General features: G+C 37.8%; 1 protein-coding gene across 6 annotated transcripts in view; it reads left to right on the top strand.

Moving 5' to 3' along the window:
* Positions 1-13,968, top strand: part of RAPGEF4 (Rap guanine nucleotide exchange factor 4) — a 317,781-nt gene that overhangs the window by 267,731 nt on the left and 36,082 nt on the right. For all 6 annotated transcript variants that reach the window (XM_030851867.3, XM_060302243.1, XM_060302240.2 and 3 more), the window contains one exon: positions 1,166-1,244. In XM_030851867.3, coding sequence (XP_030707727.1) covers positions 1,166-1,244 — 79 coding nt within the window. The remainder of the gene's footprint in view (positions 1-1,165; positions 1,245-13,968) is intronic.

Below are 13,968 nucleotides of genomic sequence, written 5' to 3'. Positions count from 1 at the left end.
ACCTATATTTAAATGGGTATAATGGTATTATGTGACGCGATAGATATGTTAACTAAAGCTAAGGTGGTAATCATATTGCAGTAGGTACATGTATCAAATCAACACTTTGTGTATCTTAAACTTACATAATTTATGACAGTTATACCAATTTTTTAAAAATACGTATAACAGTTAAACCTTTAGTCACTGATTCCAACTTTGATAGTATTTGTTAATTTAAAACATAGACATTGAAAATTCAATACCTATAGTTAGGCAATTTTCATATTTCTCACCCTTTTCTATTTGAGAAGTTATGTGAGTTTCACAGATCTCAGCCATGGTAGTTCATTTTTAATTGAAAACCCCCATAAGTATCTTGGATTCCAAAGCTTTAACTTGCGTACTCCTAAGGCTTTTAGGTCTGTCTTTACGTGCTTTCCCATTAAGGCTGCCTGGATAATATAGTCTTTGCAATGAAGAACCAGCATCACATTCAAGATGAAGCTTATCTGGGGGGACTTGCCTTATTTCTTTTGCCATCTCCCCCACTTACCTATCTAAAAATAGCTTCAAATATAGGACATACACCATTTTAATCTACTGGAGAGCTTTTGTTTTGCTTCAATTGCTGCTCACAGCCTTTATCTTGTCTTTTTTTTCTTTTTTTTCTGCTTTTGTTTCCCTCACCAGTTCTCTGCTCTTACCACCTCCTTTTTCTGTGATTCTATCACCCTTTCATCTTTTATTGCTCCTTCTGGAAATAGAAGGTAAAAAAGATATAAAGGAAAAGAGAGATTGACCAAAGACAGGTGGTGTAAAATAGACAAAGAAATGACCACGTCCTAATCCTGCACACATGGTACTGCCCACGTGTGGCTCCTTAGTTTTATATATATATATTTTTTTAATTGTGGCTCAGGTGACCAGTATCATTATTACAAGTCTGTCTCTTTTAAAACTACCATACGTTTTGTCCATTGTCCTAAGAAATTGAGTTTTGATCTCAAGCTCTGTCAATCGTATTACTTTTATACACAGTGCTTCTTTGTACAGTAAAACCACAATACCCCAAGCCGATGTGTAAGAACCACTGGCCAAGAACAAATGAATAGATACTCCTGCTTTCCTAAACTTTTCTACAGGAATCTGATTTCCTTTTCTGCTTTGTTTTGCCCCCCTGCAGATTCAGTTTTAAATGACTTTGTTATGATGCACTGTGTTTTTATGCCGAATACCCAGCTTTGCCCAGCTCTGGTGGCCCAATATCCTTTTGTTGTGAGAAGTCTGTCCCCTCGACAACACCCCACACGTACATGGCCGTTATCTCATTGCATGCTCTCAAGGTAAGTCATGGCTCGGGCAGAATTGTGCTTTCCGCCCTTGTCGAACTCTGAAACCTCAGCAGTTTTCCCCTCGCGTAGGTTTCCAGCTCTCCCTGGCATGGTTTTGCTGTGCCGTGTTTAAGGATTTCCTCCTTATTCCCTGTGCAGAGAAAAGTGAGCCAGTTTACCCTTATAAGGAAGGTAATGCTGATGAGAAATATACACACCTGGGAGGTAGGCCAGGAAGGCTATGGTGAACAATATCATTAGGGAATATTATTAGGGATAGTTTCCTAAGCTTGCAGACAGACTTTGTACCTCTGTCCGGATACATGGCAGGATGGACGGTGATCTGTTTGTGTCCCTCTAAGCTGTAGTATTAATCAGAACACTAACCTGCTGAGATAGATACAAGTTATCATTGGGGGGTCACTTTTCTTTCACATTCGTCCTAGTTCACCCTGTTCTCTAGATACCGAAAGGTATTCCTTTGTGGCTATTTTTATCATTATCCCATGGACTTACGTCAAAGATATAAAACTTGAAATTCTAATGGCAGTTCCTCTAGGTAGCTTCACACTGAACTTGTTTGGGGGCAGCTTTTCAATAGTCTATTGAGTTGACCAGTGGGTGCACAGTGTCTGGCACAGAGGGAACATTCAGAAGATAGAAGTTGAATAAGAGGAGTGAATATTATGAATGAGATTCACCCTCAACTTTGGCAGAATGTGAAAGTATACTTTCCAATTCTGCTTTATTTTTAAAGCAGCAAAAAATTAGGCCCCCAAATACTTTGGCCTTCTTGAGCAGCGAAATGCAGTGAAGGAGAATGGCTCTCTTTTCTCTGAGCAACCCAATCAATGTGGCCTGTTTTCCTTTTTCAGAATTATAATTGCCCTACCTGATTTTCATTTTCTTGTTCACCCATAATTCTCTTTGAAGTCAACAGAATGTGTGAGGATAGGAGATTGGAGTTGAATGTGCTATTCTGAGGATGCTGCAAGAGTGAGATTTGGGTGTTTATTTGCCTGGAAAATATCTTTCCAAGTAATGACAGCTTAATGAGACTTAAATATATTACACATTCTTTCTGGCTCATACATAGTTTTTCTCAAGTCAAATTAACACATTCAGGATCTCTCTGTGCTCTTTAACTCCATACTTAGTAATCATTATTAGACCTTTGAGATTTGTTGGAAGGAAAAATAAAAACCACCATTGAGTTTAGATTTTTTTTTCCCCCCAACAGTTAGCATGTTGATAAGCTTAAGGCAAACAAAACCGAAAAAAGGCTGAGAGAACGTAGTGGGCCAAGTCATATCTTTACAACTCAAAGCCCCAAACATTAAGCTTCTATTCTTCCGGCAAATTCTGATTTCTTATTAGCTTATTCTCCTTCAGAATTGATTGAGAACATTCATAGCACTGACCTCTGTTCTTAAAATAGAGGATCCTAGAGGGAAAGTCTATGCCATGCCCCAGTAGGGATGTGGCGGGGATGATGTTGCAGGGAGGAGGAGAAGGCAGGAGAGTGGACAGTAGAATCAAAGGAGGCCTGTGATATCCAATCCCAATTCTCTTCTCAGAGATGGAAGGAATCAGGATGGTTGGGTATCATCTACACTACTTAGTGCCCTCAGACCACCTCCTTCACATCCCGCCCTTTGAGAACTTAGATTCTCTTAATTGTTCTATTTTGAATCCACTCTATGTGTCAGGCACCACTGACCCATATTATACTACTTTATCCTTACAGGACTCTATTGGGTTAGTATCAGCTTTATTTGACAAATGAGGATTCTGAGGCAAAAACAAACATACCCAAGGCAAGTGGCAGAACTAGGATTTATCCAGGTCTTAGGGTTCCAAGCATGGGGTGTGTCACTTTTTTTTTCTTCACAACTTATTTCTTTAAAAGCTTATCTTTTAATTAGAGTTTAAGAGCATTTCTTGGTAATGTATTGCATGCATGATACATGTTCATCTGTGCTTCAGTTGGCTAAAAACCAAAGTGGGCCTAATTTGTTAAAACCAAATAAATAGTGTCCAATAGAACTTTTTGCAGTGATGGAAGTATTCTATATCTGTGCTAGTCCAGTAGCCACTAGCCTTGAAATTGGCCACTATGACTGAGGAACTGAATTGTTCATTTTATTTAATTTCTATTAATTTAAATGTAAATAGCCAGATGTGGCTAGTGGCTGCCATATTGGACAGCTTAAGTCCAGTCCTTAGATACTGGGAGTAAAACAAGAATTACTGTCCTCTAATGCCTCGAGAAAGCATGCCAGGGAGGCCAGAAACTTATCCTGCTGCAGGCAAACGAATGGAAAGGGCTCTATCCTTGAAAGTCACGTATGTGTAAGTGTGTTTATATCATGCTAAAGACTCAAGCTTTAGTCCCTTTGCCTCCAGGGCGATGTTATATAGGCTTCTTATATAAGCTCCTTTTTTTGGTCATAAGTAACGTAAACCAACTGTGAGTGACTTAAGGAATAAAGGAATTCATCAGAGGGATGGGGTAACTCAGAGAACTGAAGGAATCCTTAAAGAGTCCAGACCTTAGAAGGGAACCTCAGGGGTAGCAACTAAGGAACAGCTTTTAGAGTAAATCTACTCCAAACATCCTGGGCCCTCACCTCATTCCCACATCCCTGGGAGTAGCTTGAGTCACTGCTGATATATTGGTCAAAGAAAGGCAAAGCACTTTACTGGACAGTTTTATAGAGACTGCCTGTAAAGAAAAATAGAGGAAGTGGAGAAATAGACAATGAACAGTCAAAAAAAACAAAAACAAACACATATAAACTGCTTAGCACCATGTCCTCAGGTGACAGGGAGATAGAATGTAACACGGAGCAAGTGGGCTAATACCCATGTTGTTACGGGATTTAGGGATAGGAAAATATAATACTTAACCACGTTCCATTAAAGCACTTATGCTGAGTGAGTTGATTTGGCTGAGTGTTTTTAAGTACTTAATATGTGTGCCTTTTCATAGCAGCTCTACGAAGAAGTCAGTGTTTTCACTGCTCTTTTTCCAAATCAATAAACTAGGATAATGAAAAATTATGATTTGCTCAGAGAAAGGTAATTACTAGTACAGAAAAGATTTGAGCCCCGAGCCACTGGTGGCTATTTCTGTCCTTAATCCACATTGTATGTCTCCTCCAATTTTGCTTTTAGCACAGAAGAAGATGGTAAAACTCTGTTTAACATTAATATTTCAGACCTTTTATGTGCTAATGAGAGAGACTCTCTATTCATTAGATATGCTTGGAACATGATTTGGCCTGATGAATACAAGTGCTTTATAATGAGTTTTTAAAATTATGTTTGTTCAATTTCTGTACTTTTCATCTCTAGTTTCTTTAATCTTTTTAAAATCTGTACTTAGAATTCAGTTCAATTTTCCATTAGTCTTTAAAAAGAAGATTAAAACCCCCTATAAACCTACCAGGTATTACTATGGTTAACATTTTGGTATGTAGCCTTCCAGTCTTTTTTCTATACATATAGATATATGCTTTGAAATATAAGAATGGGGTCATACGTTAAATAACTGTGTATGGTTTGCTACTAAACAAACAGAGCCATTTCTCTCCCATTAATTTTTTTCACACCATTTTTCTAAATATAGATAGCTTTGTCATCCTTAAAAATAGAACATTCTCATTGTAAAAAATTCAATTTACAGAAAAAGAATAAAATTCACCTGGTATCTCACCACTGTAGTATGAAAAAGTTTTCAGAAATTATATACATGTATAATTTTATATAAGTGAGATCATGTTGTATATAGTTTTTAAAAATATGGTTTTCTTCACTTAGTATGTTGTGGATATCTTTTCAAATCAGTATATACAAATAAAACTACATCATTTTTTCCAGATAATTCCACAAACACTGAACACTTACAATGTTATACTGTGCTGGGCAACAAGGTGACGAGGATGCATGAGAATAACATGTTATCATTTTTATTGATTCACAATATTATATGGTAGATATGTCATAATTAATTTTCTTAGCCTCTTCCTATCGAATATTTAGATTATCTCCACATTTTTTCCTATAACAAACACAGTGGGATGAATCAGCATCCTTCCAGCTAAACCTTTGCCCACATATATTCCTTACTTTAAGTTTCTAAATGTAAGCAAAGAATACGGAATATTTTAACGCTTTTGATGTTTATTGCTGTCCTATTGTTGTAATTTTGTGTTTTATGGTTAAACTCTGCCTTCTTTTTGTCTGTACAAATGCAGGCAGGCCTTCAATTAAGTGATCACAGCTGAGTTAATATTATTTTGAATTTTAATAAACGTATCTTTGATTCAGAGCATTTTCACATCATTTACTTTATCTTTCCAACACCAGCCCCCACATGTGAGGCAAAAAAGGCACCGGTATGATATTTATTTACATTTTACAAGGCACTCGGAAGCCAAATAACCACCTAAGATTCCTCACGTACTAACAGATGTTTGGAGGAACTCCGTGTAGCATTAATGTAATTCCAGTTGCAGTGGACATTGTATTTGAGTCCCCACCATCAGTGCCATGTCAGGTGGTCAGTCTAGCTGGTCATGGTAATTGGCTGCCTTTGACCGTGATTGGCTCTCACATTGCAGGCCCAATGTAGACAGGGCCAGTGAGATTCAAAGAGAGGCTTCCTGGGGCTTCTGAGTAAAAAGCAGTTAAGAGAACAGGAACAAAACAGAAACGGACTCACAGACTTTGAGAACAAACTCATGGTCACCAAAGGGGGCGGCGACAAATTAGGAGTATGGGATCAACAGCTATAAACTACTATACATAAAATAGATAAGCAATAAGGATTTACTATATGGCACAGGGAATTATAGTCAGTATCTTGTAACAACATATAATGGAATACAATCAGAAAAAAATAACTGAATCACTATGCTGTACACCTGAAACAAACACAATATAGTAAATCGACTATACTTTAATAAAAAAGAAAGAACAGGCAGCCTGTTGCCCCAATTGCCTGTGGCAGCCGTCCTACAACCATTAGGGGAATAAGCCCTATGACAAAGCTGAGATGAGTTGAGCGTCAGGGAAAAAATGAAGTCTATGATGACATCATTACACTTGGACCAATCCTGAAGCTTACCCTACCGACAGAGTCTCTGTTATGTCAACAAATACAATACTATCTGTTCTAAACAATAATCTTAAGTGATAAATGGTTTATATTTAAATTTATTTTAAGTTTTTAAATTAAATTTAAGTGATAAATGGTTTATATTTAAATTTATAAAATTTTAATTTTATAATATATATATAATATAAATTATAAATTTATAAAAATTTAAATACAGCAATAATTTTGGTCAAATATTTTCTCTTAGTATCCTAATTTCCAAATATCCTAATATATATATATATTATATATATAATATATATATAATATATATAATATAAATTATAAATTTATAAAAATTTAAATACAGCAATAATTTTGGTCAAATATTTTCTCTTAGTATCCTAATTTCTTTTGTCTTAGTATTGAACATGAATTTTATGCTTTTGGCGTGAAAATAATTTAGTTTCTTGAATTAAAAAGAAAATATGGAATACAGATTTGCCACTAAGTTTTAGCTAAAACTGCCTTCGTATGTGTTACGTCTCTTATACAGAAACAAAGTAAACACAATAGCTTTCCTTACTGAAAAGGCAGTCTCCATCCTTTATTTCTCTGTGAAAATGACCGGGGGGTATTCTCTTTATAAGTTGACTTGGGTTCTCTAAGAGGACCAATTACCGAAATTTGTAAATCAAGATTTACAAAAGAGCGTCAGATTCTTAAAGCCATGTTTTTAGGAATATTCTTGGCATTTCTAAGGAAGATTGTCAGCTTAAATTTTGTTGAAGCCAAATTTTACCATTTTAGTCCTTTACTTGGTTCCAAAAAGTGTTTGATCCATGTGGCACTATAAGAACAATTTATCTCTGCAGATATGCAATTTCAGTTTATTTCCAATAAGGAAGGCTTGGTTTGATGATGATATGAACATGGTATCCTCTTTCAAAGAAAATGGCTGTATTATCAGATATTCTACAAAGTATTTTATATACATTTTCTCAGCCTCATGTCAACACTGTGAGATGTGTACTCTTTTTGCATTAAGGAAGTGAGACTAAGCAGATAAATAATTTGCCCCAAGTTACATAGCTAGTAAGGGTTGGAACAATATTTGAACCCAAGCAATTGTTCCATTAGGCCAAGTCCTAACTGCTCTGCTATGAGTACAAACCCCTGACTAAAACTAGAAAGAATAGCCAAGAACTAAAGGCTTCTAGAAATGCAGAGAAGTCTGAAAATCAGTGAGGAAAAAAAATATTCTGAGCAAGAAAATGGGAGGCAGAAAGAGCTCATGGGAGCTCCAAATTAATAGATAAGCAATAAGGATTGGTTACACACGATAGGCGATAAGGAAGGTGCACACAAACACAGGAGCAGCTGTGTTGGTAGGAACAGCATCACAGTGTTAAACTCAGAAATGCCTGGTCTTATGAAAAATTCCAAAGCCATCCATTTAAAGATTTTGTATTATTTCCAGAGGTGGATCAGCGATAATGATGATCGATAACCTTTAACTGAGTACCTAATATGTCTCCGATGCCATTCTACATGGTTTGCCAGTATTGCCTCATCTCCTTCTTAACAGCAATCCTATGAAGTTTTCTGATGATGGAGAGACTGAGGCTCTAAATGGTCAGGTAACTGACCAGGGGTTTCACAGTTGATAAGTGGGGAAGCCAAGAGATGAACCCAGATGGTCTAGTTCCAGAACTTGCATTCCCAAGCCCATGCTGCAACAAGGAAGGAGTAGACTTGGTGCTCAGGATGTGGGGAGGCTCCACAAAGTCAAGCAGGGTAGTAAAGAGGCCCATACTACAGTAGGAAAAGCAAGAGCTCTGCAGTCAAAAGACCCGTGTTTAAGACCTGCGTCTTGAAACCTATATTACTTGGCAATTATCCTTAACCTCTATAATAGGGGTAATTATACCTGCCCTACCCACCTCACCAGGTTTTTGCGAAGATCAAATAAGGCTGTGTGTGGGAAATACATTATAAACCTTAAAGCCCTGTGTAAATATTGCCCCCTATAAATAAATAATTGTACCATCATGAGAGGAATGTGGCATAAGATAATGTGCAAAAGCTTTGTCTAGTCAGTGGGCAGATGACCCCCAAAGTTTGTTTTCAGCTTCAAGCAGAGATCTTGTATGCAAAGCAGGGTTTTAAAAAACAACAACATTGAAGAGTATCAGTTTGAATGTTGATAAGTGTTTTATAAATAGCTGCATAATTAGCATGTACTTACTGCAAAAAATATACATAATATTTTATTCCCTGTTGTAGGCTGTAATGAATCTGCTGCCTCTACATCCTAGGAGGTTTTCACTTACTTTCCCCATGATAATTTTAATACATGGAACCATTATTAGCTGAATTAAGAATAAGTAAATGAGCAGTAAAAAAAATACAGAAAAATTACAGGTGCCTGTGGTGAGTAAGATAATAACTAGGTAAAAATATATGAAATAATTACAGTGTTTGAACGGCAGAGCCGGCATGAGGAAAATGCCTCAGTGGAATATTAAACCTGCTGTTGGCAGGGTAGACTCTGTGGCCTTCACCTCTCCTGATTCTCAGCCCTAATACCTCACTGAAAACAGATCCAATTTGTCTTCATCCATGTTTATATGTCAAAGGGGCTGGTCCAGTTCAATAAAGATTTAGCCATTCTGAAAGCCTGTGGTCCTATAAACTAAATACCCAATAACTAAAAGGTTCTGTTTAAAAGATGTACCAGATTTTGGTATTTACTGTAGACTTAGTCAACCTGGTAACATTGACTATGAACTTATTTAGAATGTATCTATGATCTGCATTTGATATCTCGACAAAATGGAATTTCAGGTAATTTAGATAAAGAGTTTTAAAGAGCTGTGATATTTTTGGGGGAAAACAGTTTAAAGAATATTCTATCATATGTAGCACTCCAAACAGTGTCACTGAATAGTTTAAGGTGAACATTTGAGGCTTTTTATGTTTACATGCCCAGTCCTTGATTAGGAAATGTAGAGATTCACATTGAATTTATGACATGGTTCCTGCAGTTAAGGATTCTTTTTTTTGAATTTGTTTTCTTTTTTTATTGAAGTATAGTTAATTTATAATGTTGTGTTAGTTTCAAGTGTACAGCAAAGTGATTCAGTTATAGATATATATGTTCTTTTTCAGATCCTTTTCCATTATAGGTTATTACAAGATACTGAGTATAGTTCCCTGTGCTATACAGTAGGTCCTTGTTGATTATCTGTTTTATACATTGTAGTGTGTATATGTTAATCCCAAACTCCTAATTTATCTCTCCCCCTGCCCCCCACCATCCCCTGTGGTAGCCATAAGTTTGTTTTCTATGTCTGTGGGTATATTTCTGTTTGGTATAGAAGGACATTTGTATCTTTTTATTAGATTACACATACAAGTGATATCATATGATATTTGTCTTTCTCTGTCTGACTTCATTTTAATATGATAATCTCTAGGTCCATCTATGTTGCTGAAGGATTCTTATGTAATGCTCTTGGATGGTGAAAAGTCGTATTACCATAATGAGAAACCTCAAATTAGGATTTGAATCATCAGTAGTTTAAGAATGTCTGGTCTGATTAGGAGTGGAGAGCCACTGCTTTCTAAACCAACAGACGTTGCACAAGAGAACTGGTTGAATATATATAGCAGACAGGGTCTAGTTCAGACGTGAGGGATCCTGCTTCGCTGACTCTCAGATGGTCAAGGCTGCGACAATTAACTCTTGGTTTTCTGTATGTGCTTTGTCTTCTTTGAGGGCTTTTGAGGATCGGTTCTACATCTCACATGGATTTCCCTGTTATCCAACAAACTTCTAGGTTACCTAATTCTGCTGCATATGTTTGGATATAGAAATAATAATATTAGACAAACACAATAACGTAAACAAGTCAACAGAGTACTGGGGCGGGAGGTAAGAGAGCTGAGTTCTAGTTGGAAGAATTCCATGGATAAATTCAGAAAAATCACTTCACCTCATTCTACCTGTTCCCTTACCTCTAAAAATGGTGGAGTTGAAGGAGATAAAGCTCAGATTCTATGATTCTGTGAATCAGCTGAAATCAACTCAGTATATGACTGATGAGTTTGGCCACTTGGACTACTATGGCCTTTTCTTAATTGTGTTAAAAGTAACAATTAAGGGAATAGTTCCAGATTCTCTTCCAGACTTTAAACTAGCACTTTATGAGCTACCAGAATCAAATACCAGAACCATGTTATCTTTCTGTGACTTTTTCCCATGAATTCAAGCAGCCATATTGCTTCTTACCAGAACCCAGCTGTCATGATATCACGAGTCATGACCTTATTCTATACAAGTATTTCCTGATCATATGACAAACTCATTAGATTATTATGTGTTTGATATTCTCTACTAACCTACTCTTGAAACAGCCATTAGCTAAGTATGTATTTCAGATGGTGTTCTTCGTATGTTAAAAATGTGTGTGGTATGCATTAATGATCCTTTCTAAACTGTTATTTGTGCTGGAGAAGAGTTAGATTTTTATTCCACATAGGACTTTCTCCATCAAATGGTTCATGCATTATTATCCCAGCTTTAGCCACGGAAAGTAATGGTTTCTGCAACCTTTCTGATGTGTGTGAATTTACAAATACTATATTTGAAATGTTACTCTTGTTAGCTTGCATTTTTGACATCATATTGAGACAAGGGACCTGGTGGGATGCTCTTTATTCTTTGGCTGCTTTCTGAAGGGAATATAGGTTTCTTCTCTTTCCCCTTCTTTTTTGTAGGAGTTAAATAAAATCTAAAAATCACATAAATATTCTAAAAACCTGGGGAGATTGTTATGGGAATAAATAGAAGCCCCAGGACCTCCCCTGTGACCATTTCAGGCAGATCAATTACATGTAGAGTCCTCTCTGTGTCCCCTGAGAATCCGATTCAGCAGCCTGTTGAGGACTGGAATGGTGTGATGCCTGTGGAGGGGCCGAATCCTTGAGCACATGCCTAGATTCAGCTATGAAAATACTATGACTCCCAACTCCACCTAAGTGAATAAACACCTGTAAGGGGAAAGGCAAGACTTTGTGAAACAAATCAGTGCTTCCTTTTGTTTTTTCCAGAGGTAAAGATTCGTAACTTTCATGAGAAAAAAGAGAAAGCCTCTTCCTACTCCCTCTGGATTCAGTCAGTTCTAGCTCCCAGGAGGCTGTGGAGCTATACATGAAGAGTGGGGGGCACTCAGCCCTTGGTTTTGGGACTGGACATGCTGAGTCAGCTCTAGGAAACTAGGAACTTCAGCAAAAAGGAAGGAACGAAGAGAAGGAGGGAAGGAGGGAGGGAGGAAGGACGGATGAGAGAGAGAGGAAGAAAGAGAGAGAGGAGGAGAACTCTTTCCCATTAGGATCTCTGCTTCCCAGATGCAATTACTGGTAATAACTTCATGAACCCAAGCACCAGTGTGTAGTCACTCTAGCCACTGCTCGGGCCATAGGGGTGGCCATAAGAGCCCTGCCTGGATTTGTAAGCCCTGCCATTTACTCACTGAACAACCTTGGGCAGATCTCCTCTCTGACCCTCGGTCTCCTCATCTGTAAATATTTACCCTTCAGGTCTGAGGAGAGCATTACACGATCACGTAAGCCCTGGAGTATATTTATTATAAACTGTAGAGCCCGACCCACATTTGAAGCGTTAATCACGTTAATCCTTGCAATCATGTGTTTTTATTGTACACAAAAGACCGATTTCCCCAGCAGGAGAGAAGAAAAATCTGTGTCCTGACCCACAGAGACAATGACAATTTAGTCATCCTACACTAGGGCCCTATAGATTAGCCACAAGTGTGCAGCTGGTGCCTCTGGATGCAACATACAAGCATTTGTATTGCTTCCTTGAGTCCAAGTCGGGATAACCTGGAAAGTTAGAATCATATCCACTTACTATCAACTAGATATTTCAAACCATTTCAGCCTCATACAAGTAGGAAAGAACCTCTCTCTCTCTCTCACTCTCTTACTGACTTATGAGTGAACAAGTACATATTTTTCAATCAGTCAAGAATTACTCGCTTGTACCTGACCATGCTCCTAGGTACCCTAAAAGATAGTCTTAAAATGTAGTGCCCAGCATTACAATTCTTTGGAAAGAAAAACTGAGTTATGTGTGCATCCCAGCAAGAGACCAAAGGGTTAATCAGAAAAAAAATAATTTTCACAGAAAGTGATCTTTCTTCCCTTTTTTATTGTAAGCTCAAAGAGAATTGTAGCAATACAGGTTGAGCAATTTTCTTTTTTATGAATCCCGTGCTCAGTTGATGAAAGCCATTTTGCAACCCATTTACATGCAGTAAACCTTTGCTTTAAAGTTCTGTCACTTACCTTGATCATGATTACTTATAGTCCCTTTAGAAAAGGCCCTGGACTGGTTTAGCTCCCAAGCATAGCACTGCCACAAGACAGTTTTCTACAGTGCCTTTTAAATCATGGTCGTAAGCTAAGACATGCCCAGTCTTGTAGCCAGGTATGAGGCACAGGGATATTGTATAATGCAGAATAAACTAGCTGGGATTAGGAGTCTGGGATTTAAAACCAGCTCTACAATCTCACTATGTAATCTTGGCCATTCACACTCCTTTACTGTCAGCTTGCTCACTTGTAGAAAGAATGATGTTTTCATCACAAGACTATAAAGTAGGGCTTAACTGAGGTACTCTCTGTGCACGTTACAGTGTAAGTTATAAAAAGGAAATTGTTTTATGAACGAATCGTCTATAATATGTACTATAAATCACTGAAAAAGGAACAGTATGTCTAATCTAAAATTTTCCTTGATCACATACTATATTTTCCCTACTGTAATCCACAGAAGAATGTAAACTGAGAGCAGGGACCTTCACCAGACACATACAGTAGACACTCAGTCAGGTATCTGTTGTATTAATGGATAAAATTTCTATGTAAATGTCACTGTGCTAGGCATGGTACGGAATACAAGAAAAATAACGTGTTACCCCAAGCCTCAAGGAATCTGTAGTTAAGATGACTAACCACTGATGCACAAAAAGCCAATAAGAGTTAAATAATGGTTCTGAGCAAGAGAACAAAGGATGGTATAAAAACTGTGTCTAAAAAAAACTGTGTCTGAGTCCCTCACCGGAAGACGGATACAGCAGGAACCTTTCCTTGTCCTAACCCTGGATGAGTTTATCTACCTGAGCCTCACTTCCTTCCCATGTGCTTTTTGTGTCAGTCACGGTTCCAGCAGGACTAGATGCCCACTCGTAAGTGTTTAACTGAAGCGCACATAATGAAGGATTGTAGAGATGTGTCCAGAATTGTGGGAGCCAACAAGAGGTGGCAAGGCGCAACAGCAGGAAGCATTACCCTAGAGTTGAAGGAGGGCAGCAGGCAGGCAGGGAATGTGATGAGAGCCGGAGCCAGGCGCAACAAGAATCCTTGTCAACACACAAGTCCAAGTGGAGCCATGCAAGTCTAATTCTTTGGGCAGCGATCAAGGCAAAGCCAGCTGGGTTTGTCTGCATCTGGTCCAGAACCCGTGTG

The sequence above is a fragment of the Globicephala melas genome, chromosome 7 (genome assembly GCF_963455315.2).
Source record: "Globicephala melas chromosome 7, mGloMel1.2, whole genome shotgun sequence".
Classification (NCBI taxonomy): domain Eukaryota; kingdom Metazoa; phylum Chordata; class Mammalia; order Artiodactyla; family Delphinidae; genus Globicephala; species Globicephala melas.
This window is presented reverse-complemented; position numbering and strand designations above follow the sequence as displayed.